Source organism: Anas platyrhynchos, chromosome 21 (assembly GCF_047663525.1).
Source record: "Anas platyrhynchos isolate ZD024472 breed Pekin duck chromosome 21, IASCAAS_PekinDuck_T2T, whole genome shotgun sequence".
NCBI classification, from domain to species: domain Eukaryota; kingdom Metazoa; phylum Chordata; class Aves; order Anseriformes; family Anatidae; genus Anas; species Anas platyrhynchos.
The window spans coordinates 17,071,837-17,099,172 of NC_092607.1; the positions used below are offsets into that span (position 1 = coordinate 17,071,837).

Sequence of the window (27,336 nt, forward strand, 5' to 3'; positions counted from 1 at the left end):
CAGCTTAAAGTTGTCAAATTGGGTAGTGTCAGGCTTCGTTCTTTAAAATAATCTTCATGGTCTGGGCTTTTTGTTCCCTCCCTCGTTTAGAAGTGTCCCTACCCGTATGTTCATGGCTGAGATGAAAAGGTGCCCTCTGAGGGAATGGCTCAGTCTTCCTTTGTGAATATGCTGAAAAAAAAAAAAAGTTATCTAGAACTCCGTTCTCTGAAACTCATTAACTTTTCTGATCTAATCGGTTATTTTAAGATGCTGCTTGCTAAGTCTGAAAGCCCTGATTAGGGGATAATTCGGGTGCCGTTGGCAAATGCTTTTGTTCGCATAATATAAAGCTGATTCAGGAGAATCCATCCTAAAACTTCAGTGCTAGTGTCCTCCTCCTGAAACTGTTCCAGGTAATCATTTGGCCTTTTTTTGCATGCAGCGTTTTGGAAGGCGTGTCTGGAAATAACTGGTGTAACCTTTTAAATTCAGTGATTTGGGGGAGAAAGGCAATTATATGGGAACGCTTAATATGTAGTGTTTCAAGGAAGCTCGCTGGGCATTGGATCGAAACAACTGGCAGCTCGTTTTCATTTTGTGGTGGTGCTTCGTTTGGTGGGAAACTTGTTGATTCAAGAAAGGTGCATTGAGCTGTGTGTGTGACATGATGTAGTGGGGCCTAAAACAGGCATAGATTTCCTTTTTTTAACTAAAAGGACGGTAAAATTCTTTTCAAATCAGTTGATTCTCTCCCAATTGCTGGTGGGATGATGCTTAAAGGCTTTGAATTTGATTACGCTGCAGATTAACACAAAAAGGAGTGTCTGGAGTAATCCTGCTAATGGTAGTCTAGCATCGTGGAAGGAGCTACCGAAGCAAGGTTCCTGATGTCTGGCACGAAGAGCATATCTTCCTTCTCCAAGGCAGAACGATCCCACAAGATCTGCAAAAGAATCCCCACGAAGTCAGGGTGCTGGATGGAGGATGGGATTTAAGCTCTGTTTCTGCAGGGTGGTGTCAGTCGGGCTCACAGCTTGACGAGGGCCCTCTCTTCACGCTGCTGCCAGTTCATTAATTTGGGTTCTCTGTTGAGTCACGGAACACATTCGGGTTTCTCTTTCTCATCCTGTTTGGGTTGTTCAGGATGTCTCTCTGTCATTCCTTATATGAAACATTCAGATGTGTGTCTTCCTCGCCAAGCCACATTCACTTGGAACAGCAGTTCTCCAAAGTAAACGCGAGGATGGGCTTTTATAAATAATGCGCTGCTTCATAACTGAGCCAAGAAGAATTTCCTCCGCAGACTTGCGAAAATAACAGGTCTGCATTTTATTCTAACCTTTTTTTTTTTTTTTTTTTTCTGGAACTTCGTGGAGTTTCTAAAGAAACACGTTGCTGTTTATTGGTTGCAATACCAGAGGTTTTAATGAAATTCTGAAGTAGTCGCGTGCCTTGAGTACCTTCATTTTCCTTGGGTTGCTGCTCAGTTAACGCTTGTGGACGAAGCTCATACAGGACTATACATTTTGAGGGCCTTCCCTGTAGGATGGGATGATATTATAAAGGCTCTCACCAACAAGGGTGGTTATCCTCACTGGAAGAGCTGTTACGCTAGCAAAACATTGCTGGTTTTGCTTCTCCATATAATAGGGATCCGTGTCACTTGGGGGGTGTCTTCTGAAGCATTTATTGATGGTTTTATTAATGCGTTAGTTCAAGCCTAGTAGTTATGATTCAGGAATTTATTTCTAAGGAAATACTCCCACACGTCTTCAGAGTGTTTGCACCCGAAAGCTGCAAGCAATCTCTTTTTTTTTTTTGGATGCCAATTGACTGTGAAATGAAGCCAATTATTTTCAAAACAGAACGGTCATTTATAAAGGCATTATAGCTTAGGATCTTTCAGCTTTATTTTGGTGACACGTAGTGAAATCGTTGTATTCTGCAAGAGGAGCTTCAGGATTCACGTTACAATCCTCACGGGAAGGACGGACAGGACTGCACTGTGGAGCTCCAAGTTACTTCAATATTTCCCTTCAAAATCCTCCGATTTGCACAGGTTTCCTCCCTCGTGGCGAGGAGAATTTCGGGTGTGTTTTTGGATGACGCAACCTGATTGCAGCGCCACGAGTCGTGCTACTGGCTCCCCGCGCAGATTGGAGACAGCTGGTGTCGTAAGCTTTTTCCCATCCCTTTTTCCTCTCTTGGTTCCTTGGGAGTGAGTTACGATTGCAGGAGCTGTTGGCGAGCCCAGATGCTGAGCGGTCGGATCGTGTAGATCAGAAACATTTCGGGAGGCTTCGGAGAGAAGAGAGAGGTCGGCTCAGCCGACTCGGTGCAGGTGAGGCCTCGGCACCTGTCTGAATGTGTAGGGGGTCTCCTATGGAATTATTTATGCTTGCAAAAAAAAATCTCTTTCTCAGCAAGCTTCTGGGTGCAAATCTTCAAATCTTTTCCGTGCAAATCTTCAAATCCTCATCTTGTCGCATCATCTTCAGAGATAAACCACAGATTTTTGTCAACGTCAGTGGAAGGCGTCTGCTGCAGCAAGGACCAGGAATTCCTTCGATTGCTTTAGGACATCAGGGGATACTCAAACAAGGCAGGAAGCTGCTTGCCTGCCAAAAATGTGTAGACATGCTAATGGGGCAGTGATGACAGCCGCAGCAGAACTGGGTAATTATTTTTGCTTTTGCTGTATTCAGAATGACGCCACGCTTCGAGTCCTGGCTACAGGTTTGTGTGTGTTGTAAGCATCTGTGTATTTATCACATTCTTTTCATGATCCAAACACTCCTTAAAAAGACAAACAAACACAAAACCACCACCAGATCACTTTCCTGAGCCGGGGTGTTGGTTGTGGGCTGGTGTGCGGTACGCGTGTTTGCATGCCTCTTCCTAGAGAGAGAGAGAAGGGCAGACCTCTTGAGAAGAGGACAGTGGTGACTGGAGCGTGCAAACGGCTTTGTGATGAGTGCCAAAAGTGAGACAAGCCGTGTGTACGTAGCCCTATAGCCAGCAGATGCAGCCAGCCCAGCGTTTGGGGAATCGTCAGCTGTTTGGTGGTTTCTGTAGATGCAGCTACTGCACAGTAAAATCTGGTTTCAATAGATGCTGCTCAGGGAAACTTAAGTTGCTGCAAATCCATTTCTTAGCCCCAGTCTCCTCGTTTCCGTGCTGTTTATTTATTTATTTTTCAAACAGTGGAAACTGCATTGTTTTTATTGTGGTATTTGGCAAGCGCTTTGGTCCATGTGGTGGAATAAAGGTCTGAAATATTGAGAAGGGGGAAAAAAAACCGAACGTAGTGTTTGTGTTCAGGATTTGGATGTTTAAGGAACTCAAGATTTGTGTTTTGCAAAAACGGAATCGTTGTGGCTTTACGTGTTACTTTATAAACAATCAGATTGCCGTCCTCAAGAGCTGGTATTAAAAAGAGGAAGAAAGAAGATGCACGGGCTAGTACTGAATGTTAATGAAGACAGAAGGAAAATGTAGCATGAATGAGTTCAGAAAGGCCGGGGCTTTGCAGTCTGGGACAGAGCTCTTTGGCACGAAGGAGCGTGCTGACACAGACGGGAGATACAGAAGGGGAAGGAGCAGCAGCAGTTGTATGAGAATAAAGGAATAAGGAGCGGGAAGAGGGACCACAGGATGGAGAACAAATTCTGAGAAGGAAAAACTTGCTTTTGGTATAGTAAGGGACAACCCAGCGAACATCCACGGTAGCATCTGAGAGAGGCTGAAGTGACGAGGGAGCAAGATTCGATGAGAACATGTCTGTGTTGGGAGTACCTGCTGAGCACTGAGGCACGGTGCATGAATTTATTTCCAATTTCCTACCCTCCTGTTCCTCCTGGAGATGGATAAACCTTACCTAACTGAACTCCCTCCTGTCCAGGCATTCTCCACTTTTGCACACTGACATCAGAAAGCAACGCCCTGCTCACGTCCTTGGTGTTTCTTGAGATCCTTTAGATCTTACCTAAAATGAGATTTTATTGGCGAGTTGTAGATTTTTTTTTTTGGGGGGGGGACAAAAGCAAATATATTGTTACAGCAATGAATGGAAACTAGGGTGATTGATGATTTAGTTGTCAAATTGATGTCTGATGTTTAAAAACGGGCTTGAACTTTAATAGGTTCCTGCTGTTAGTTCGTTGTTTGGGGCTCAGTTTTGGAAAGATCGCCTTTTAATCAGGGCAGGTGTTTTGAATCCAAACGTTCAGATTATTGTAGAAGTGTTGAGTATTTCTGAGGATAAGCATGAGTAAATCCCAAATAGCTCGCCTCCTTGGAAAAAAAAATTCACTTACTGCATTTTTCCACCTGCTTTACGAGAAGTTGTATTTACAGCGCAAGATATTCTGCTGCTGAGAGGGTTTTAATGATGTTCTTAATCACGAAGCAATTCCATGCTGTATGCCATGGCAGTCGGGGATGCTAGGCCTGCAGGGGTTAGGGATTTCTGCCCTAATGCCACCCCCAGAATTCTTTCTTGGTGCCGAAATCAGCTTAGCCCCTGTTCTGCATTCCTCCGCTGGCTGCCGGAGCTGCCCAGGTTTCCAGCCTGTCCTCGGTGCTGTCTGCCGGCACGGAAAGCCAGAGGTTTGCCTTCTGGAAGCAGCTGCTGCTTGCAGCAAAATGCAAAAAAAAACCAAAAAACAAAGCAACCAAACCTCTGTGTCCGTCTGCTGGGTTTTGCACAAGGGTCGTGGAGGGTGCTCGGTGAAGAATCCGGGTCCTGCCCATCACCGCAGCGAGAGGCTAACGAAATTATTAGGATGCGGTCCTTGCAGGAATAACTATTCTGAGTTCCCGTTATTAAAGGGCGAGGCCGGGTTATTTTGAAGGCTGGAAACGAAAATCATTGCTTTTAAACCCAGACACTTAGCCGTGGCTACACCCTGGCTTTAAAATGGTTCCACCCTAACCCAGCTTTAGCTCAAAGCTCTGTGTCCGTTTCCTTTCCCCGCCCTGCGTTCCCCAGGCTCCAGAGCCGCCCTCCTCCTCCTCCTCCTCCTCTTCCTCCTCCTCCTCTTCCTCCTCCCTATGGTAACAGCCCCAGCTCTGCTAATCTGCTTAACCCTGGAGATCAGAGGCACTTCCCTCTCTGCAGTGCCCTTCTCCCTGTGATTTGTGCCTTGTGCCAGGGCTAACAGGCTCAGCTTCACAGATATTTCTTATCCAAAAATAAATGTATTTATTTCTATATTTATTTATTTTTACTCTCGTTTCTTTACTGGAATTGGAAGTGGTACGAAGGGAAGCTTTCAGGATTTTAGCTCTTTGTGATCATCTCTCTTCAGGACTTTCACTTTTGCATTTGAAGTGCTGCTTTTGCGTTCACACACGGTAGGGATTCGCTGTTTGGATGCAGCGTCAGAATGAAATGAAAACTTGCTTTGCTGCATTGGTCTCAGATTTTACTTTTTTTGACGTTTCATGGGCACTACCATTCATGTTGAATGTGGTACTTGACTGCTGTGCTTCTGTCTCTTTGTGTCTGTGCTGTCAGCCTGCGCTTCGCTACTTCGCCGTGCTGAAGAGCAACAGAAAATAGTATCAGATCTTGTACTGAGTTCTGACTTTTTAAAAAAAAGAGGTTAAGCTTACAGTCAAGCGTAATATTTTTGAAGTGATTGTCTGTGTGAAGTTAGTGCATGATTCTCTGCATATTTTGGGGCAACAACAGTAGTTTCAGATATTTCTGCGTTGGCCATTCGCTCCTGCTCGGACCACTTCAATCCAATAACTTCAAAAAGAAGTAACTTGTCCAATTTAACCATTTCTGTCATCTTTGGAGGTGGGTGCTCTGTTGTGTCTAGGTGCTTCGGTCAGTGCAGTGGCCAGGCTGACCTCGTGGCCCCACAGACAGTTGAGTCGAGGTCACCTGCAGGCGGTGACAGTGACACCAAGCAGTGGCATTCGGGGCCAGGAGCTCCTTTTGTTGACACAGCCCACAGGGGAAAAAAAATAGAAGAGTCTACTGAAAAATTAAAAAATAAAAGTAAAAAAAAATCAGATACCTGGAGGAGCAGAGGGAATTTTCCAGTCGACCTTTGTACTCTGCCTGTTCTGAGGGAAACGAAGATCCAGGTGTGCTTCTGCTTCCAGCATACCACTGTGGAAGTATCAGTATAAAAATGGGTTGTATCTGTGTAGAATTAAAATATTTTGTTAGAATGTCTATTCTAGAAGCATCGAGGGAAGTTTCTGTTGCTATTGATGCATGGTGAATCCCTGCTGGTTATAGGCTAAGACCTAGAGGTTAAGATTCACCTGCAGGGGTCCCAGGGCTGCAATTTCCCCCCCAGGTCTTCCAGAAGCAGCTACCAGCACCTGAAACTTGCTGCTTTATACAGGAGGTGCTCCTCAGTGCCTCAAATCCAACAGCACAGGCCAGCATCCCAGCTCTGCTTTGTATCACGGTCGAGGAGCTGAAGGAGAGCACGAAGCTGGAGGAAGATGAAGGTGAGGGAGCACAGCCTGAAGCAGATTTCATTTTCATCTCCACGAGGATCTACTTACGGTGTCTGTTATTAAGCTAAAGGCGGTTTGTAATGATCGTGTATGTCGTGGCTAAACATCTACAGTCCCCTGGATTTGGGGTTTGGAACTTATTTTGAATGTGCTGTGGATTATGTCCATGTGCATACTATTATGTCAGTAAAACGCTAATCAAAACCACTGTAGTTCATGGCTTCGATGCTCTGTGTAAATATTACAGTATGTGAGAATGCTGGGTTTTGTTTGACAAATACGAAGTTTTGAAACCCTTTTTCGTAGAAACGGGGGTATCTAAAATACAAACTTCAGGGATGTTTTTGGCAGCTGGTAAAAGGAAGTCATTTTGTCTATCAACCTGGGTACCCCTTTTTTCTTAACTGACATAGAAAACGCTAGGAAATGAAACCTTTTCCTTCCCGTGAGTTTACTTCAAGCCTTTTACACATAAAGACATCTAGCTGAATCTTTCTTGTATAAACTTAGAAACATGATATGTGAAGTTTTAGATGAAATCCACTGTCACAGAGATCTGAGTGGGTACTCTGCACCAATACGTAAAAGAACCTCAAAAACCGTCTTTGATTTTACCTGTTCCATCCAAAACAGTTCGGTTCAGGTCAGAATGGGGCAGTGTCCTTGAAAGAAAATCGTGGTTGAAGTGGCTCCCACTTTCCCCTGTCCTTGATTTCCACCCCCACGCTCTGTTCAGTTGTTCCGGTGGTGATGTTTGTGCAACCCTGCAGTGAATCAGATTGGGGAACTGAGCTGGGTTTAAAAATAAACTTTTTTTTTAATAACCTAGTTTATTTTTAACATATCTTAGTTCCTGTCTCGATTTCACTTCACAACTACGCAAACAATTGGACACAACCGAGGGGGTAGCGGGGGGCTGCAGTTTGGGGTAGGAGCAGATGTCGGTGGTGCTGGCACCTCTTCCCTCGCATCCCTCTGCCCTTTCTCCTTGTCTTGTTGTATACAAAAAAAGTTCAGTTTTCTACTGTACTGAAAGTTGTACAACTAATGTGTTGGAGGCCCTGAACAGCTCCCCTGTTTAAGGGAAGTGAGAGCATGGCTGGAGTACGAGACCCGGCGTGGTGATCTCCAGTACAAGGGCTTTGAGCTTGAGCAAGCCCAGCAGAGGTCACCAGGATGGGCTACAGGGTGCTATATACAAGGTTTGGTTTAGGTGGGGATGGGGGTGTTGTCCAGAGCCAGACCCTACTCAGATGTGTACAGCAAAAGGATACGAAGAAATGGGTGTGAGTTATGAGAAGGGAAATTCTCATGGGATAAAGGGAGGAAATTCCTCATGGAGCGGTCATATGATGGAGCAGAGTCCTGGAGAAGTTGTGGGGTCCCTCCCCTTGCAAATATTCGGAATTCGACTGTACAAAGCCACGAGCAACCAGGTAACTCTAGAAGTAGCCCTGAAGTCACCTCCAACCTAATAGATTTTGTGATTCTTAAAAGTGGAGCCGTATGAGAATACAGCAGTCACGCAGCCACAAGTCAGGATTGCTGCTGATTGCTGACACCACTTGAGACGTAACATCAAACACTTGCCTTGGTGCTTGCCTTTCTGCTTCCAACAGTGGGACATGTGTGCATGAGAGCTTGTCTTTACTTCCCTTCATCTTCCCACCCTAATTTATACAATGAGAGCGTTTTCTCCCTCCCAAACTACTTGTTGAAAGTTATTTGCAGTATTCACACTCAATATAAAGAACAGGATAACTTGCATTGTAGCTGAAATATTCTGTATAAAAGATTCTTGTATAGATTTTTTTTTTGAGTGCTGTTTCACCTTGACCAACCTTTATTCCACTTTAAGAGAAGATGACTTAGGACGCTGCATGCGGTGACCTTGGCCAGAGAAGCCACGTGCACGGTTTGGTTCGTGTAGCTCAGAGGCTATACTAAGCTGCACTTGCTGGAAGGTATCACTTAACTGGTTTGTTGTTAGCGGTGGCAAAAGTCTGTTATCTCTCCGTTGTCCAAATGCAGCGATAAGAAATATGTAGGTGGATTTTTCTACCTCTTTATGGAGTGAACTGCGTCAGCTTCTGAAGAATCACAGCCATAATTTGGGGAGCACGGGGGGGTCGGAGTGTTTATGGTTGTAAAGTGTGCTTTCTGAGTTAGTGGAATGTAAGATTAGCCGGTGTTTCTTTAATTAGCTCCAGATAGTCGCTGTTACCCCTACCTTTGGCAAGTGTCCACCAAACACAAGCGTCCAGGGGCTGGCTGGGTTTAGCAGATGGCGTTACTGATGTTGGGGCAGGCAGGGGGACAATGCTGGTGAAGGTTTAATTCCACCAAAGCAGGTAGCGAAGCTGTGCAAGCAGGCGAGCTGTGCAGAATGGGTAAAAGGTGTGTTTTATGGGCAGGAGGTGCTGTGAATTGCTGCTGTTTGGGGATATTGGAGGGATGGAGGGCGGTTTGTGGGGCTGCAGTGTGGTCCCCAGGTGCCACATGGCGCTAACCTCCAGCTCACAGCGTGCTCCTGATGGAGTGTTTGCTCTGCATGACGAAGCACTGACGGCGAGGAGGGCTGAGGACGGGTTGGAAAGCATCCTAAAAGCTTCCTGATGTTTGCCAGGGTGATAAAGAAAACTTTGAGAAACTGGCTGAAGGCTTTGGCTGCGAACCATAAGCTAAATGCTGCTGTCCTCGTCTCAGGGAGCGCCTCATTTGCAGCGGGGTGGCCGATGTGCCATGCAGCCAGAGGGCTGGGAGCTCAGCAGGCTGAGCAGGAGGCATGGGATCCCCTCTTACCTGGAGATGGGGATGAAAAGAAGAATATCTACATATTTCTACAGAATATGTAGTCCAGCAGAAGATGTGATCTTGTATGGTTTTGATTCACACCTCTCTTCCACGTGATAAATGGGGTTAGACCTCTACATGCAGGCTTCCAGAAGATATTCAGCCATGTACATATGAGAGCAGGAGTAAAACTTGGAAGAAGAGATGACTGCAAAGCAGATTAGGGAAGAGAAGGATAGCAGCAGGAGTCTGGGAAACAGCAGAAGGAGCTGGGGATGTGCTGAGAAGGTAAAACCAGTAAGTACAGCCAGGAAACGGGTGGTGAGGGGGAGCCGACTGTGGAGCGGGGCTGCAGTGAGTAAACACAGGGAGAAGACTTAAAGGAAAAAAAAAATTGTGCATCAAATTAAGGTACTCAAATGGGTTATTCTTTTAACGTGGGGAAGCTTTTCCTTGGTCTTTCTGAGGTGGCACACGTATTTCTCAGTTGTTGGAGCAGATTTAATGCTTTTTGCTGTCAGTTTTGCTGTCACTTTTCTCCCAGATGTAGAAAACCAATTTGTTGCGTTAATGTTTTCTTTGGGTGCTGCAGTTAAGTTGCATCACCTTTATTTCTGCTACAGCCCTTCCCAGGGAGCTGGCAGGCACGTGGAGTGCCGCTTCATCTTTGAATAGTGCAATCTGAGCTAAAAAGTGCCTAGGGCTGAATTTCGTACCGGTGACAACCTTGATGCTGATCCCCTGCAGCCGGTAGGTTCCTGCCTTTGTTTTGGGCTCCCGATGCCTGGATTTGTGACAAGATCTGAGCTTATTTGACGTAAAATCTTCTCTTTTTCAAATGCTAGCAGCGGCGTGCCTGCTGATGAATGGGGTTTCTGGGCTGGGTTTGCCATTCTCATACTGTAGCCACGTTTCTACCTTGCCTCCAGAGCAGGCACCAGCTTGGTTTGTTGTGGTCTGTGCGGGTGGTCGGGCCCTCAGCACTCCTCTGTGTCGGGCTTCTGTGTACAGATAAGAAATTTCCTGGCCGATTTTTGCTTTCAGACTTCCAGGGATGCTGAAACTATAAGAAACAGGCCCCGCGTTTGGTTTCTAAACGCAACTGAAGGCAAACTGCTCATCCGAGTCAACGAACTCATCGAGCTTTCCTGAGGCTTCCGCGTTTTGGAAAGTCGCCTCGGTGTAATAGAATAACTGCAGAATAATTAATTGTTGAAGAGACTAATGAGCTCAGTTTTTGGAGCGGCGCTAATCCCGTGTTGAACTTGCTGCACTGAGCGGGATTTCCTGCTCGTGGCTCCCGAAACCGTGCAGCCAAAGGGGTTTCGGTGCACGGGGTAGGAGCCGGCCGAGGATGGCCCTGACCCCGTTGTCTTGAGTCGTTACAAAATAGAAGCTCATCTAGTAAAGCTTGGTTTACGTACTTCTGAAGAACTTCAGTAAACAGTTTAGATTACTGGGCAGTGACGGATGCTTCCGATCCGTGTAGTTCTTTGGCTCAATCTCGTTAAGTGAAGCCGGGTCCTGGAGAGAAGAGAGAAGTGGTTTTGGAGGCTCCGTGGAGGGGATCTCCGTGCGTTTTTGGGTTTTGGTGTACTGCGAGTATTTCAGTACTTACGTGACTAAGTGGATATTTATTTTGCCTTAATGTGTATTTGATTAGCTATAAATACTGGAAGCTCTAAAGCCTCTATTTCGCTGTCTGTCTCTAATCTTGGCTTTTGAGGAACGTTTAATGTGTCATTGTGGTTACAATTAATCTGCGTGTGTTTTAGCAATTAGCGTTTATGTGCGGCAGGCAGGAGCAGGCTCTGGCGACTGTCAATCAGCGTCTGCAATGGGCCGTGAAAAGGGAAAGGAGCCTGAAAAGAGCCAGGAAAAGGGCAGGTGAGTTACTGCCTGGTGACTTGGCAGCAGGGACGTGGTGGCAGGCACCCCCTGTGGCCCGAGGGGCTTCTGCCTCTTGGGGTGGCGAGGAGCACGGGAGCAGCGGGGTTATCGTTATCGTGGTGGCTGATAAAGCCAGCTGGTAAGTTACTGGGTTAATGGGGCAGAATTTAGTGTTTTCACCATCTCTTGTAACAGCTGTTAAGTTGTTGTAACTTCTCGTTATGCGGAAATGTTTGCTTTGAAAACAAACTGCGTGATCTTCCAGGAAAAATGCATATACCTGCTACCTGAGGCATGACGCCGCAGTTAACCTTAAATACGTAAATAAAAATCAAAGCAATGAGCTCTTCAGCCTGGCTAGGAGTTAATCTCGCTGTTCTATTATACAGACAGCAGCAGATGGAGCAGGGAAACAATTTGTTTTAAAGAGAGAGCACCTCTGGCAGCGTGCGGGGTCGCTCCGTGTGGAGCCCCCAGCCCTGAGTGCAGGATTGCTCTGCTAAGGATTGCTTTTCCCTCGTTGTTTCCTTTGAGGCTTTCTGCTTTTTAAAGGAGGTGGAAAAAGTGAACAGCGAGAGGGAGTGGCAGCAGAGTGAAGTAAATCGGGACCTGGGGAGGATCTGACGTGCGCGGGGCTGGGGCTGCTGCTGGCTCCTTGAGCGAGGCGCTGCCTCCTGGAGAACATGGCTGGGAACGATGGTCCCTGCCCTGCTGGAGGTTACAGGAGGAAGGCATTATGCTGGGGTCCTCGTTAACGTGCTTTAATAAGGCCGTGCAAATGGATGTCTTGTCCTCTTGCCTCGTAAGCCCTGTGCTGCCCTGCAGCCCTCTGCAGGAACGGGACTGATCACCGTGATCTGTGGGGACAGCGCCCGAATGCCCCCATTTACAGGGATTTACCTTCTTACAACCTTTTCGTTTGTGTTTGGGTTTAGTAATGATGTTTTTGTTAGTAGTCCATTGTGATTTTTATATATTTCCTTGGTAGCTAGCCCCCGTAAGGCAGCTGGCTGATCTGTTTTGTGGCTTTGTGTTTTGTTGATCGCTTCACTTCTGTGTAAAACCTACACTGTGATACAGGCTGGAAACCATGGATTACTGTTTATTTTATTTTAAATGACCCCTTGGAATTTATATTAATTAGCACTCCTCTGTTATAGGCTGTTTATCCCTTTCAAAACCTTGGAGGCCAGCAGGGCTGGGTGCCATCGGGCCCCTGGGCATGGGGACAGGGCCCGCAGGCACCTCTGTGGCGTGTGGGGCGACTCGCTGGGGGGATGGGGATGGCTGGAAGCCCCCTGGCCATGGGGGCCTGTGGGTGGCCAAGTTCATCTTTGGGTTCTTGGAAGAGGAGATAGGAGAGCAGTGCTCTCACCTGAAAGGCAAAAACAGGTCGTGAGCTGGTTCTTGGTAGTTTCAACCCATACCCACCACGCACGCGCTTCTCATCGTGCCTCACCTCAGGAATTCACCACAGGCTCTCTGACACAATCTTTCTTCCCCACAGGTGCCGACGTGGCCGTGACGGAGCCCAGCAGCTCCGACAGCCGCGTGGAGCGCTCGGACCCCTACGGCAACGTGGACGAGGCGCTGGTGGGCGGCGAGGCCAGCTACCTGGCGCAGCCCCTGACGCCCGACAAGGAGGACGCGCTTCAGGCCGCCACCGTCGCCAACCTGCGGGCCGCCCTGATGAGTAAGAACAGCTTGCTGTCCCTGAAGGCCGACATGCTGGGAGAGGACAGCTCGCTGCTGTTCGAGTACCTACCCAAAGGCACGCACTCTCTCTCTCGTAAGTTTGTGTTTTTCTATTTATTTATTTTTTTGTTTACTGACGCTTTACGTGGAGTCGTTAGCGAGAAGAAAACGCAGGTCTCTGCCTTATTGCTGCCAATGTATTTGCATCTGGTTTTAAGTTCTGCTCAGTCACACTTGCCGTGAAATTTGGAAGCGTGTTTTTGGTATTGATCCAACTTCGATGCGAAGTGCTGAAGCTGTGGAAGGCAATCACGCAGTGTGTGCATAGCTCTTGGTGTCAAACGCCTGGTTTACGTGTTGGCAGAAGGAAGTGACGATCCAAATACACGTGTTTGCGTCCCTTTGTAGCTACAAATGTTTCGAATCCAAAACTGACTGATGTTGAAACTGAAAAGGGGGAAACTTGAACGTCCATAGAAACAGTTATGATGTTGTAGATGGTGCGATCTTTCTCCTATTTCTGGCAGGATCTCTAGGTAACGGGCAGCTATTAAATTGTTTTCTTACGCTCGTGCATGGAAATGAGTGTTTCTCCGTGGGTGATATGTCAGGTGCAGCTGATTTGCAGCAGCCGGTGTGGACAGCTTATCTTCCAGCACATTTTCTTCATTGCTATTGTAAAATGCTTGGATTCTCTAGCACTCTGAGAAAGAGAAGCTATTAATGCTGCATTTTAGTAATCTCAAAAGATGGGGATATCTTCTGTGATATAGCATAGAACAAGAAGTGAGTTGTAGTACTGTGTGTTCATTTTCAGCAGAAAAAGAGTATTTTCATTTACGCTGAGAAAATTGACCAATTAAATAGAACGAAAGTTCACCTAAGATAACTATTACGTTTTTATTTTCCTCAATGGCAAAAAAGAGAACTCGTAATGGTCACCTGGGTTGCATGAAAAAGGGAGATAACTGTACGACATAATGTCAGTCTTGGAGCCTCTTTTCCCTTTACATGTCTGAACAGGAGAATTTTTATTTATTTATTTTAATCTGTCTAAATTTAGAGAGAAAATAAAGGTTTTGTACCTTATTCTGCAGCTTATATGTCTGGGTGGAATTGCTGGTGCAACATTCTTGTTATTCCCACAGTAGTTCACTTACTGAACGATCTCCAATTAAATCAGATTTAGAAGGTTCCAGCTAGGCTGCTGTGCTGAAAATCCCTTTGTTGCAATGATCCAGCAAAGGTCCTCCGTGGCAGGCTGGCGTGCAGGGAGAAGAGTGCCCTCAGCTGGCACCAGGCTGGGGTAGGAGCACAGATCACCGCGAGATTTATGCGCAGGGTGTTAGAATCTGTGATTCATGACAGATGAAATCAGCGGTTTTGTCTCTGTCATGATAAAGTGGAACAATGACGGGACTGCGCTCCATCCATCATCTCCTCCTTGGTTGGAGGATTTTAGATTTTCCTTAAAAAGCTGATGGACCACTTGGCTTAAAGACAAATGAGTGTAAAGCAGCCATAAATTTGGGCTGGAAACTACAGATTGCCTACCCAGCTGAGAACTGGAGTTCCCAAACAGGCACGGTGTAGGCAGAACTCCAACTGGGTCTGAAATAAAGCAGGAGAGACTCAGAAGTCGGGGTAAGCGTTTGATGGATGCGGTGACTCAGGAGGTGCCCTCCAGTCTATATTTGAGGTACCTGCTTTCCAGGCTTCTTCCTATTACTCGGATTTCATTCAGCTAAGCTTTAATTAGCTCATCTTTCTGGAAGAGAATTGCTTAAGACAAAAAGATAAACTGCTCACTTTGTGCCTAGCTCTCAACAGTAAGTCGATGTGGCTGTGGCTTGTTAAGAGAATTTTTACAGAAGCAGGGAATTAGGGGATGTATTTTTTCTTTTATGTGATTCAGATCACAGTGATCTATTTATTTTAATCACTTGAAGAAGATGTTCTGATATGACTCGCTTGTTTTTAAGTGGTCATTATTGAATACAATAGGACATCCAGTTTAATGAGAATTTTCAGCATAAAAATGACAGCAAAGCAAGTGATGAGAAGAACGTGGAGCTCTGAAAACACAGCCTAGGTTGGTGCTTGCTTTGTTAGGTGTTTTTCACATTTTTCTTCAAACACAATTTGAGGATATTGAGTCATTTTAAGTCCTGGGTTATACCCAAAAAAACGGGGGTGATGGGGAGGGCAGGAACACAGCGAACGAGATTCTTTTTTTAAACACAAAAACCAGCACAGTGCGTGGCAGTTCTCACCTGCCTGATTTAAAAAGGAAACACGCCGATCTCAAGAATTTTAAGTGACAAATCTCTGGAGTTTAAAAAATGTAAAACGTATTTCAGACCTTAACTGCTGTCTCTAGACTGTCTGTGTTTTCTTAGAAGCCAATGCAGTGAGTAACTGACTCAAGCAGCTGGTTTAACATCTATTTTCTGGAGGAAAAGACTTAGTTGAAGTGGAGAGATCAGAGAGTATATTATGCGTGTTTAGAAACGGCTCATCAGGATTGTAAAGGGGCCGTAAATCTCAAAGTTACCGCATACATTACAAGTTTTAATTTTTCTTCCACATAGTTCCTACTGTTATAAAAGTTAATAGAGGATACCCCAAGGTTTTCATTTTACCTCGTGTTCTTTTTTTCCTAATTCAGTATATATTGTAACGATATATGAGCTGTGAAATTACTTAACACTCAGTTAATGGAAAGTGAAGCACAGGATGTGGGGAGTTGTTTGCTTCTTTTAGAGGAGCATCGCTGCAACGCAGTCAAACTTAAATACAGCATTTCTAACGTTAACTGGTTCAAACTAATTTAAAAAATAAAGAGAAAAGTATCCTGCCATCCCGGTGATGGGATTGCCAGATAACCTGTGGCTGGGCAGCTTTGAGAATTCATGAAGCTCGTGGCATATGGTCGAGATTGACTTTATCATCATGCCAGTCAGAAACCTGAACGTAGTTTTTGCAGGAAAAAGTAAGTATCAGATGTTCATGGATAACACCGATGTCTTCTTGGGTATTGCTAGTTAACAAACCTGCGCAGCTTCTTTTTGGGGCTGTCTTTTTTCAGACGAGACCATGTCCGTTGTTCAGCTTTCCTCATCTTTACATGTTTTTGTGGGCTGTCTGCAAAAGGTTATCCTTCGCCTCTGAGAACGTCTGGTTTGTTTCACTGATGGCCCTGGACTTTGGTGGCATTGTTGCGTGCGGTTCCTCCACATCCACACAACGCTCAGAGGCTTTAGTTGAATGTTCTCAGAAGTTTCTGCCAAGTGTAATCAAGAGGACGAGGATTTTAATACTCATTAGAAAGCGAGTCGGTTACTTTGCATCCTTGTGTTCTCATTTAAGAAAAGAAGCCTTTCAGATTTTGGGGGGATTGGGTCTGACTGCCATAAAGAGCAACTCTTCCACATTTTGGGAACAGTACATTGCACACTTCTTTATATGTCTAACTTTGGCTTTTCCTGTTTACCCTATTGCAACTGAAACTGTTTATAGAAGCAATTCCTATGGAGCGTGTTGTCCAAGTGATTACATGGTGCACAGAGCCCTTTTCTTTTGGGCAGCCCAGCTAATACTTTATTTTTAGTTAGCGGTTCATCGGAGCCAATAATTTATCCTTGCACTGGATGTTAAAGGAACACATTTTACGCAGTGGTCAGCTCTCCCAAGTGGGAGTTAAAGGTATTCACTTTGGCACGACAATTTTGTACACGGTAAACCCAGATTTAGGGGAGAATGGATGTAATTTTAAATGAGATATTATAACCTTTGCCTTTGTTTGCCACAATAGCTCACTGTCCAGCTGCCAGAGAATCCTGTATTCATGTAAATGCTGCTGAACCAGTGCATCATCCTCCATACGCAAAGCTGGCTGAAGCAAAGCACTTTTCATTTCTGGTTTAGAAGTTAGAATACTTTTGATTAAAATCTAATGAATGCAAATTTTGAAGGGAAAAAGGGTTCTCCCAGTTCTGGTCTGAGTGGAACAAAATGTGAATTCGGGTGCTGCTCGCGTTCCTGTGTACGAAGTACGGCTCGCCTTTGTGGGGTTCTCTTCTTGTGTTCTAGTTGAAACCAAATAAATATCAATGCTTGTTTTAAAAACCACATTTGTACCTTTTTGCTGTGTTGTACGTGTTTGTGGCTCGTTGTGGATGCCTGGGTTTGTTTCTCCTTGCTCTGTTTCATTGCTCATCCATTAACTCGCGCTTTAAGAAGGGTGCAGTGATGGTTTCTGGCAGGGAATAATGATAAATTCACTTTTTCCCCCCCATTTTTTTTTCTCCCATCTTCCCTTTATGGGGTCTTGGCTCTTTGGTCCCCTGCCTTTAAACTAAAAGAGCAACAGATGAGCCCCAGCAGAACAAAACCTTCAAGTCTTGTTATCACACTTCAGCAGAGTTATCTAAGTTGTGAAAGATTTCAATCTGTGATCAAAGCAGAGGAAGGCAAATCAAACATCCAGCTTGTGGCACTAGAGGAGAATTTCCTTTGAGAGCTGATTTAAAAAAAAAAAAGGTTTGGGATTGTTCGGATTTAGAAACCTTTGTGCAGTTTCACTTGAACGCTTTGTTGGGACCTTGATCGCAGGGTATTGTATTCAGGCAAAGTATAAACTTTGACTTGTTATTCACAGCTGCATTAAAGACTGTGGGTTTTTATGTGCATAAAAAATTCAGTCGTACTCGTTTGTATTAGAAATAAAAAGACTTGAGGGCACAGTTTGCTTCAAATATGAATTTGCTTATTTTTGTGCAATATTCACTTCTGATTTAGCTTGCTTGCTTTTCGAAAAAAAAACACCAAAGCTGCTCAGTGCATCATTGCAACGTACAGCCAAGGTGTTTGTTAATGTCTGTTCAATTATTTGTAACGTACGCCGGTCGTGATTACACGCTCTTCATTTCTCTATGGATTTGTCACTGATTGCCAGCGTCGTTTTGGGGATATTATACATTATTTGGCTGTTGCTACAGGATAGGCGAGCAGCTATGACTGCTTCCATCAGACAAACCATGTTTTCCTTGCAACTACAGCAGGATTTTAGGATGTAACAGCTGTTAGGTAGGATTCAGTAGCTTTGTACAACTATTTGAACCCCCATGCTTGCTAGGTATAGAGTCAAAGCCATATATAAATATACATATTTCATCTTTTGTAAAGCACTTTGAGATCAAGGATGAACAGCACTGTGTTAAATAAAACACTGAGGTCAAATCTTCAGATCTGAAGCTAAATTTTCGAGAAGGTTTGGTAGCAGAACGTTTGTCCTGTGTATGTTATGTAAAGATTTGAATGTATACGTTTGAAGTGGTGCTTCTCGAAGAAGTGTCTTCCAGAAATGTGATTGCTCTTGGACGTTTGTGCCGCACCGTGCTCCTGTCTCCCGGCGGACTCCTTTAGTGGCCGTGCCATGGGATAACTCCACCGCATGCAGCTCACACGCAGACGAGACGTTTTGGGTGGGGAGGCTGGGTTTAAACACACAAAAAACAAAAACAAAAAAAAAAAAGCCTGGCATCACTGTACTGCTGCATTCCCTCCCACTGCCAGAAGATAAGCTGCGAGTGCTCATTCCCTGCCTTTTCGAGGCCTTTTTAAAAACCACCAGCTGGTGCTAGTTCACGTGGGTGAGATTCGTTTCCTGTGTTCCCCAGGGCCTGGCACCAACTTGAATCGTTCAAGGGGCGAATGTGATGGCAAAGTGGAAGCACCATCTCCCCCGCTGCCTTCAGCACACCTTGCCACTCAGAGCCCCCCCGCGGTCTGCTGCTCTGGTGACATGTCACCAGAAGCCATGGCAAAAGGAGAGATGCCTGCCTCAACCCAGGTAGGATCGTGGGGGAAAAAACCCAAAGGTATCTGTGTGATTAAATAATCCCCAGTTAGGGGCACTTGGAAAGACTGTAATAGCTTTTATTTGATCCATTAGCTGTTTTTTAAAAAGATAAGGTAATTTTAAAACTAGAAATCCTTTGAGGTCAGGGCTGGCATAGTCCTCATTTTCCCCTTTCAGCCTTGCCTCAACAGAATGTACATTCGAAAAACTGTATTTATTTATTTATTTTTTTAAAGAAAATAATGTTTAAGAATATTAATGATGGCATAAAGGTAGCCAAGCGCCCAGCTCTCCTCTGTCCATTCCTGGTGTTTCGAATTTGGGTTTCTTGTAATGATCCAGATCAGGTTAGCAGCAGACTGCATTTATTAGGAGTCTGGAGTTTGACATAAAATCCATACCTTTCTGTAGCTTTCCTTAGTTTTCCTGTTTTTTCAGCGAGCCTTTAGTCCCATCAGGCACGTGAGGGGAGCAGAGATTTTCCTTTGCAGTCACAGCAGAGCACAGTGGGTCGCTGAGATCGGCTGGCAGCCGCCTCCCCGGGCTGCAGCAGACCTCCCTCACACAGGGTTGCCATCTGCTGCACGCTGGCATATTGCAAATGGGTTAGGGGGAGAAAAAAAATAAAAAAAAAAAATCAGCTTTTATTTATAATGTGGATTAGCAATGCCAGGGAGCGTTGTGTAAAGGGAAGCGAGCAGAAGGGGTTTGTTTTCTCTGGGCTTTGCTGTGTGGACAGGCAGATTAGCCGTGTGGGGCTAGGGGAAGGTTTTCTGCTCCTTTCCTAGCTGCTGGAAATCTGTCCTGGGCTCCTACTGGCCTGAGAGGGAGCTACAGATGCTATGGGGCACTGCAAACTGAGGAGTGACTCAGTTATCGACTTAAACGTTGATTTCTGCCTTTAAACACCAAATCTTGTAGAATATGGCCCGGTTAATTTAGCTGCTTGGACAAAGCTTGGTAAAGGTGAATAAGGGGGTGAAGCCCCCTTAAACAAGGGACGAGGGGACTGATAAGAGGGGAGGCTGAGCATTAGCTATGAAGATGCCCTGTGAGTGCTTACCTTAACCTCAGTGTGCTTTTCGTTTGCAGGCTGCTTATGATGGGTTTTTAGCACTTTGGCAGTTTAATAACTCTGACACAGGTAAGTAGAGAGTAAAAACACTTATTTTTAATTACCATTACTTTATGCCAGGAGACAGTGATTTGTGTGTGTGCATTTCTGTTCCAGATCCCTGCTTTTTGAGGTCTGAAGACATGGACTTAGCTACCGATGGCCTGTTCCTAGATTCAGCCCTAGCCAAGAGGCTGACCTGTGGCTTCTGCAGGAGGGTTTTCGAGTGTGCCGAGAAGCTGAAGGAGCACATCCACGAGCACGCCTTCTCCATGATCTTCCCCTTCGACTTGGCTGCCTGCGCCTGGCCTGGCCTCGCCGAGGGGGTGCCTGCTGGCCAGCTCGCCCGCTTCCAGTGCTCCAAGTGCCCCGCCAGCTTCACGCTGAAGTCCAACATGGATCGGCACGAGAAGACCATCCACTTCAACTGTAAGAAGATGCAGTGTCCTCACTGTGCCAAGCTGTTTCGCGACAAGACAGACTTAAAGAGGCACCTCATGTCTGTGCACTCCAATGAGCGTGCCTTTGTGTGTCTCTTTTGTGGCAAGGGTTTTGGTACGCAGAAGAACCTCACGAACCACGTGAAGGTGTGCTGCCTGGCCTCTGCCCAGCTGGGCGGGCTGGGGATTTTGGACAGCGTAGAGCAAAATGAGGAGCCTGAGGAGATGTAGCTGCTGTCGTGTATGCTAGACCTGGCTTTTAAACTAGGAAAAGCAAATTGTTTCCTTGTTTTCTTGCTGCAAATAAACTTACCGCAGGTGTAACAGAAGAGTTAATTCCCCAAAACCCATCAGGTTGATAACGTGCTGGTTCCAGATCCTGTGTAACTGCAGCCACGGCGCAACTTTTCTGTAAATTTAACTTCTGTCAGTCTGTATAATGGCACTTGGGATATTTTATTGGTATGGTAATACGGTGCACTTAGTGTCTTAAACTTTATTTCTCAGTAGATCTCAAAGTGCTTTATAAAAGAAATGGTGATGTTTTTTTCTTATTCCCTACAAAAATAACATACCGAAATTTGTGAGCATGTGTTAGCAGTAGAATTAATAACAGAATTCAGTCGGCAGTGTTCTGCTCTAGTGCTCTGTCCATTAGAGAATTCAGACATTTCAGGGTTTTTCAGCTCATGATGAGCTGTGAAAGCACAGGGTTGCTTAGCACTGGAAGTTGTTTATGAAGTCTGTGTTTCTGTCTCATTAAAGGAGAGGGTGGAAAGCATGCTGCTCGTTCACATGTGCAACAGGGTATGGCATTTGGGCTTCAAAACTGTCACAAGGCTTATATAGTTTAATACTGGATATGTTTGAGCGTTTTAGGAGTTCTCAAAACTAATGGAGTAGGGCTGGGGCTTTCTGGAGTTCTGTAATTTTTGACTGATTTGTTTAATATAATTATGTTAGCCAAGCTGAATCCGTGGTTTTTGAAGGTGAAGATTTTTATAGATCTAACTGTAAGGTATGGTGTACGTACAAAATCAGGAGTGGTTGTTACTGGAAGGTAGAAATCTTGCTGTAATTCATCTTTTGTTACATGAAATCCATTTATTTTTTTAACAGTTAAATATTTACGTCTCTTGCTATATATTTACATGCAAAACCAGATTATAGTAACTGTTAAATGAAAGTAGCATAATTAAGTGTAGTGCTCTCCAGCTGCGCTGTGCAAAGCACAGCTCGTCAGCAGTTTGAGCTTTAGTGTTGCACGTCTTGTAGCTTTGCTTTCCTCAATGTGCAGGGCGTACAACCAAGGAGACGAAAGCAATTTCTTTAGAGGTCTTCAGAAAAGTTAGCTCTCTCCATCCCGTTGCATCTCGGGGGGGAAAAAATGCAAAGTGGTTGTGCTCAAAGTGGACTGCAGCAGCCTGGAGGTCTCCCCAGTGGGGAATTTCTTGCAAGGTGTTTTCCTGTGGAGTGGTGGACAAGAAAAACTTGCTGTTCCCTTCTGCCCTGTCCCTGCAGAGGGATGGGTTATGCTGGTGTAGGGCTGCTCTGCCCATTCCTGCTGGAAACCTCAGCTTTAGGGACGCAGCTCCGTGCTGCACAAAGGCTGAGCTTCTGAGAGCTGGGAAGCCAGAGTTTCCCAGCTTGCCTTAGCTCTTACTCTTCATTTAGGAAGGGTGTAGTCAGAGCTGAGAATACTTTCATGCGTAATCATTGCAATACACCGTACTTTTTTCTTTCTTTTGTCAACGTCTCATTCATTTCTCTTGTCGTTGTTCCCATCAACTTCTTTGGCATCCTGTCTAGTTCGTGGTGTGTTAGCTGTTCTTGTTACAGTTGTCATCTCGTTAATTGCCTCCTCATTTACTTTGCTCTTCAGTGATCAGCAAAGTGAGACAGGAGAGAGGTGAGTGAGAAGAGAAAAGTTGTTACTAAAATGAGTCTTACCTGGTAGTTTGGGAGCAGCACGGTGGGATTTGTCTGAATCAGAAAAGCGAGGTGTCAGCAAAAGTAATTTCAGCAAGTTCTAAAAGGTTTTGTTCACTGTAAGAGTTTCAAAGGCATTTCAGGTTGTTTGACTTTTTTTTTTTGTGCTGCAAATTTTGATGCCATTATAATATCGGTAACAAGGCTGGCTTTTGTGATGTATTCAAGGGACAAAAGGGATGGTGTTGGAAACCCAGTCGCAGTCATCACCGCAGATGTGATGTGACCTCTATGTCCAGCACCAGCACGTGTGCTTGCCCAGTTGCACCTCACCATTCTTAATGAAAACTGGCAGAATCAACTTATTTTCAACAAAATCAAAAATTTGAAGGTTGTGACTTATGAACCTCGAACTGTGTATGAAAGTGCTCATAGAACTTTTTCGAGAACTTAATTCAATGCAGAATTATTTTCCTGCAGTCAGGATAATTCGTCGCCTCTAGCAGAGGTTTAAGTAGTGCTTTACCTTGTCCGTGTATTGGGGTGCTTCCTGCCCTCAGCACAGAGGTTTTGCAGTGTTTACCCTCAGGTTCAGCAGCAGATTTCTTTGTTTTTTAGCGTTAGAATCATAGGGTATGGCCAACAGTGTCTGCATAGAAAACTTTTTAAAAGGAGGATTTTTGTGTTAGAAAATAGGAAGATAATTGGAACTGAAAATTTGACAAATTTCATATTTCTCTTTGCAGTCTTAAATATTATGAGGGTTAAGTGAGCAAAACCAGTCTTAAAGTTTTTGAGTTCTTCATAATGCACAAATTAGTGTAGTATTTCAGTGTTAATTAACTTCTTATTGGTTTACACAGCTAAAGTAACTCTACCAGGCAGAAAATCATTTGTGCATCAGAGGCTGCTTCATTTGACAGCCCCAGTGAAATCAGTTTTGGAGATGACAATACCAAAGACTTTTTTTTTTTTTTTTTCCAGGCACTATTGGGTTGGTTTTACAAATGCCCATCTGTAAACATTTCGGTGAAGTGCAGAGCTTTTCACTGTGATCCTATTTGTGTTATTTTCCCTGGTTTTGGTGCTGTCCTTCAGACAGTGTCCGGTAGCTAGCCCCCTACGGCGCTGCTGTTCATGGTCTCGATGATCTTGTTAAAGATTAGTTCCTAGGACCTCAATGCTGCTATGAAATATTGTCATTTAGACAAAAGACTATTCCAAAGTTGGTAGGTTGTTCACCAAATATATGTGCTCGTAGGCACGTATATTCAGCGATCCTGTGAAAGTGTGAACTCCTCAGTGCAGTGATTTTTCTAACAATGCTGTTATTTTCCAGGTGTTTACTTTTGTAGATACAAAAGCTAAATCTATGGCTATTTGGTGGAAAATAGTTCTCAATAAAACTACGGCTGCAACAAATGTTTGTGACTGTTTTTAAACGTGAGCGTACCAGAAGCTAACAACGTTATCCTGTAGGGATTTCAGGTGATGCAGGAGAAAGTAAGCACGAGGGATGTTGGAGTCAGTGTTACTGGCGTGATGTTGGGAACACATTTTGAGTCTGACCTAAAGATTTGCTTCTCCCACTTGATAAATGGAAGTAGTTAATTGGTGTGATGAGTTTGTAACTTCTCTGGAAATGAATGGTTTTGCTGTTCGGGACAGGTGTGTGGTTACACACCCTATGAGTGTGAACTAATAGCCACTTTTAGTGGCTCTGCGTGCACCAAAGCAGCGTGTCAGTGCTGCTGCTGTGCACCTGAGGGTTTGGCAGTTGCCTTTTCAGCTGCTGGAGGAGCTCAGGCATAAACTGAAGAGAGAGGTGGGGGCTGTAAGAGGCAGAAGGCAGCCGGTCGTCTAGGAAAGGACAGGATCGGGCACATCTGGTGGTGTAGGAAGTGGAGGATTTTGCTGCGTTCCCTTCTCGTAAGCACTTTTCCTTTGTAATCGTGGGTCCTGGTGGTCTCCTTGTCATTATTTTCTGAAGTGAGGGGGTTAGACCTGGTGTGCAGAGCAGCTCCTCTCCGTTACCTGTCTGTCGGGGGCACTGGGGTGGAGTGGAGCAGAGGAAGGAGCACTACGTGACCCCTGTTGGCTTGGCTTGATCAGCTTACAGCTTGCTTACCTTGTCTAGACTGCACGGTAATAGGTTTACAGTGATCCTGGGGAATATAAGTGCTTGTGTGGCCTCAATGCTCGAGCAGTTACAAGATCAAACTGGAAACACGTTTAGCATAAGTAGCTCTGTAACAAACCTGAAACTTGCTTGTGACTTCAAGCGGGCTCCTTGCCTCTGACCATATCGGTGGGGGGGGTGTCAAATCCAAAGGAGAGGATGCAACTGAAAATTATTTCCCTGTAATTTAAGTTTTCCCGGGAAGGGAGCAAATAGAGTTCAATTTTGTAGTTGTTTCCTTGTAAACGGGAAGGTTTGGGGCAGGAGAAGGTCTGTGTGGGCCAGCTGAGTTGTTGGGGTATCAGCAAGAGCTTGCACAGGGCTCTGGGCATTAATCGTGTTCATGCAGCTCTTTTCGGAGGTTCCCAAGTTTGTGTGTGTAGGATCACTCGAAACCAGCCTTGTAAAATTCTGCCTGGCTGCAGTGAGTAATCCTTCCTGACAGGTGAATGAAATATTCTTGGCTTTCGCTGTCCCTGTCATCATCTGTACCGCAGCCGTGGCCAGGTGAGTGGCAGGTAGGCTTTTCTTTTTCCTTGGGCTAGAAAGTTCGTGACAGCTTTACAAACGTGCTGTTAGAGAGAAAAGCATCTGTGGGACAGAGAGAAGGAGCTGCTGAGCAGCCTGGCGCAGCGAGTGAGGATTGTAAAAATTTGGATTTAGTTGGGAGCATTGTTACACAGCGGTGCAGCGCGTGCGTTTTCTTCCAAGTAGTCAAATGCTAGGACAAAATCCATATCATGTTGGAATACTTTTCTTTTTCTTTTGTGTTGAAGTGTCTGTTCCGATGGCTAAAGGTGGTTGTAGCTTGCTCAGGGATGTCTGGATGTCGGGAGCATCATCCTGGAGTTCTCACTAGTTCTACACGAGCAGGACGTGTAGTTACTTACGGCATTGTTTTATCTGGGTTGAAAATACAAGGCAAAGTAAACCGTAAAAAAAAAGTTAAAAAAATAAAAGCCCACAAATTTGGCACTAAAGTAAATAACGCCGAGCACACAGCCCTACTGAGTTCTTTAAAACAGGCCCTCTCTGTTTCTCAGCACACATTTCAACTCCCTGGGCATTATTTGTGGTATGCTAAGAGCATGCAGTGGGCTTTCAGCTAGTGGGGTGTTTGTAGGGGATAAACTTTCAAGAAGCATCCAAAAATACTGCAAAGTGCTCGGTTTGTTATAGGTCTGTACAGTAGTTATGGTGTTTCCCTCGTTCCCTTAGCTTTCCTGCACAGACTTTCATTTACAAAACCCCATTAGCATACGTGTTAGCGTACTTAAGATGATTAACTAGAATTTGCTTTCTTTTTTTTTTCCCCTCCTTGTTATGTAAACAATATATTGCTTTGGGAAATTATGCTAATGAGGACAAAAGTGGGTGAAAATTAACATATTAATGGAAAGCGATAGAATTATTAGAAGGTAGAGATTTAAGGTCACGTCCACGTGGACAGTCAGTTCCAAATTTCTGCTGGGTGGATGTCCTCGGGGGATGGCAGATCCTCTGCTTTCACCTGCTGGATTTTGCACATTGCGCTCTCGTTTTGTTTGGAGGAGGAAATACCAACACAGCTGCTGTGTGCATTCTTCTGACAAATTAGACCCTTGGGCTGTCAGCACTGTGTGCATCCCCCGAGTCTGCTTTCCCCGCGCTTCTAAGGAGATGACAAGAAGAAAAGAACCAACAATGTCAGAATAGCTTCAAAAAAACAAAAAAATTCATCGTTTTCTAGCTCAGCAAAATACGATTTGGGGGAAAAAAAAATAAAAAGACCATCAAAGCCTGTGCAGTTGGCTCGTAAGGAGGCTTCCAGGGCTCGTGCTGTAATTCAACATGATGCATTTTTTTGTATTCCTGTATCTGCCACAGCAGTAGTACCAGCAGGAGGTGGGGTGATGCTGTGTGTGTGTGTCATAGCTTCCTGTTTGCTCTGGATGAAGCTCAATTTTGCACCTTCACTGAGCACGTGAGGGAGCACTTAATAAATTAAAAAAAAATAATAATTAATAATAAAGCAAAATAAAGCAAAGCGTGCGGCGCTGTCAGGGTGTTGCATCTGGGGTCTGCTGTTCGTGGCTAGCTATTTCTTCCACAAATAAGTGTTGGAATTTTATATGTTGGTATTTAGGGTGGTTGCTTATGGTAAATCAGACTCGTAGCAGGTTGCCAGCCCTCTTCATTTGCTCGTTAACGAGCTTTAGGCAGCGCGTGTCAGGCTGGCGCTAAATGCTTGTGCACTGGCACGTTCAGAAGCTGCTGGGATGAAGGCACTCCAAGTTCTCAGCTCTAATAGGACAGTGCAAGTAAGGTTTAGGAAACTGCAGGTGGTGAAGAGGTGAGGATGGTGATTTCCCAGCAAATTAATCTAATAGTGAAATAAGAAGCCAGAAGAACTGACCGCTCGGAGACTAATCCCTCTGTTCTCCTTGCTCTCTTGCAGTCAACGAGTTCACGGTGATCAGGAAGAAATTCAAGTGCCCCTACTGCAGCTTCTCCGCCATGCACCAGTGCATCCTGAAGAGACACATGCGATCCCACACGGGAGAACGACCTTACCCCTGCGAGATCTGCGGGAAGAAATTCACGCGCCGGGAGCACATGAAGCGGCACACCTTGGTAAGGAGGCCCCCGGGGGGGGTGTTGGCTGGCACCGGAGGTGGCTTGTTGAGATTAAAGATAAGAGGAGCTGCGTCTCATCTAGGTTTTGTGTTTTGTTTTCCCCTCTGGGGCTCCTCGGAGCCTCTGAAGACTTCTCTAGTATCTTTTCTCCCCACCTTTCAAAGGCCCAGTGTTTTGCTGCCTGTTCATCCAGAGCTAACCAACAGCTGCTCTCCTAACTCAGCCCGAGGGGTTCCTGAAGAGCAACCCGAAGTAGTCTGCACTTCCCGCTTAGTGCTGCTAGCCCGCAGGTGAGGGATTGAACCGAGCATCTCAAACTCGGCCTCGCTTTCCTAGCGTGACTTTTCTCCTT

At 45.2% G+C, this 27,336-nt stretch overlaps 1 protein-coding gene across 6 annotated transcripts in view; it reads left to right on the forward strand.

The window, feature by feature from the left end:
- The window catches only part of ZBTB46 (zinc finger and BTB domain containing 46), a 55,560-nt gene that overhangs the window by 19,674 nt on the left and 8,550 nt on the right, over positions 1-27,336 (forward strand). For 4 of the 6 annotated variants that reach the window (XM_072026697.1, XM_021277826.4, XM_072026698.1 and 1 more), the window contains 5 exons: positions 12,656-12,937; positions 18,525-18,697; positions 19,799-19,850; positions 19,938-20,249; positions 26,806-26,981. In XM_072026697.1, the coding sequence (XP_071882798.1) occupies positions 12,656-12,937; positions 18,525-18,697; positions 19,799-19,850; positions 19,938-20,249; positions 26,806-26,981 (995 nt within the window). Of the gene's footprint in view, positions 1-12,655; positions 12,938-18,524; positions 18,698-19,798; positions 19,851-19,937; positions 20,250-26,805; positions 26,982-27,148; positions 27,275-27,336 lie in introns of all 6 variants that reach the window. The other 2 variants (XR_011804596.1, XM_072026700.1) reach the window with 2 other exon arrangements.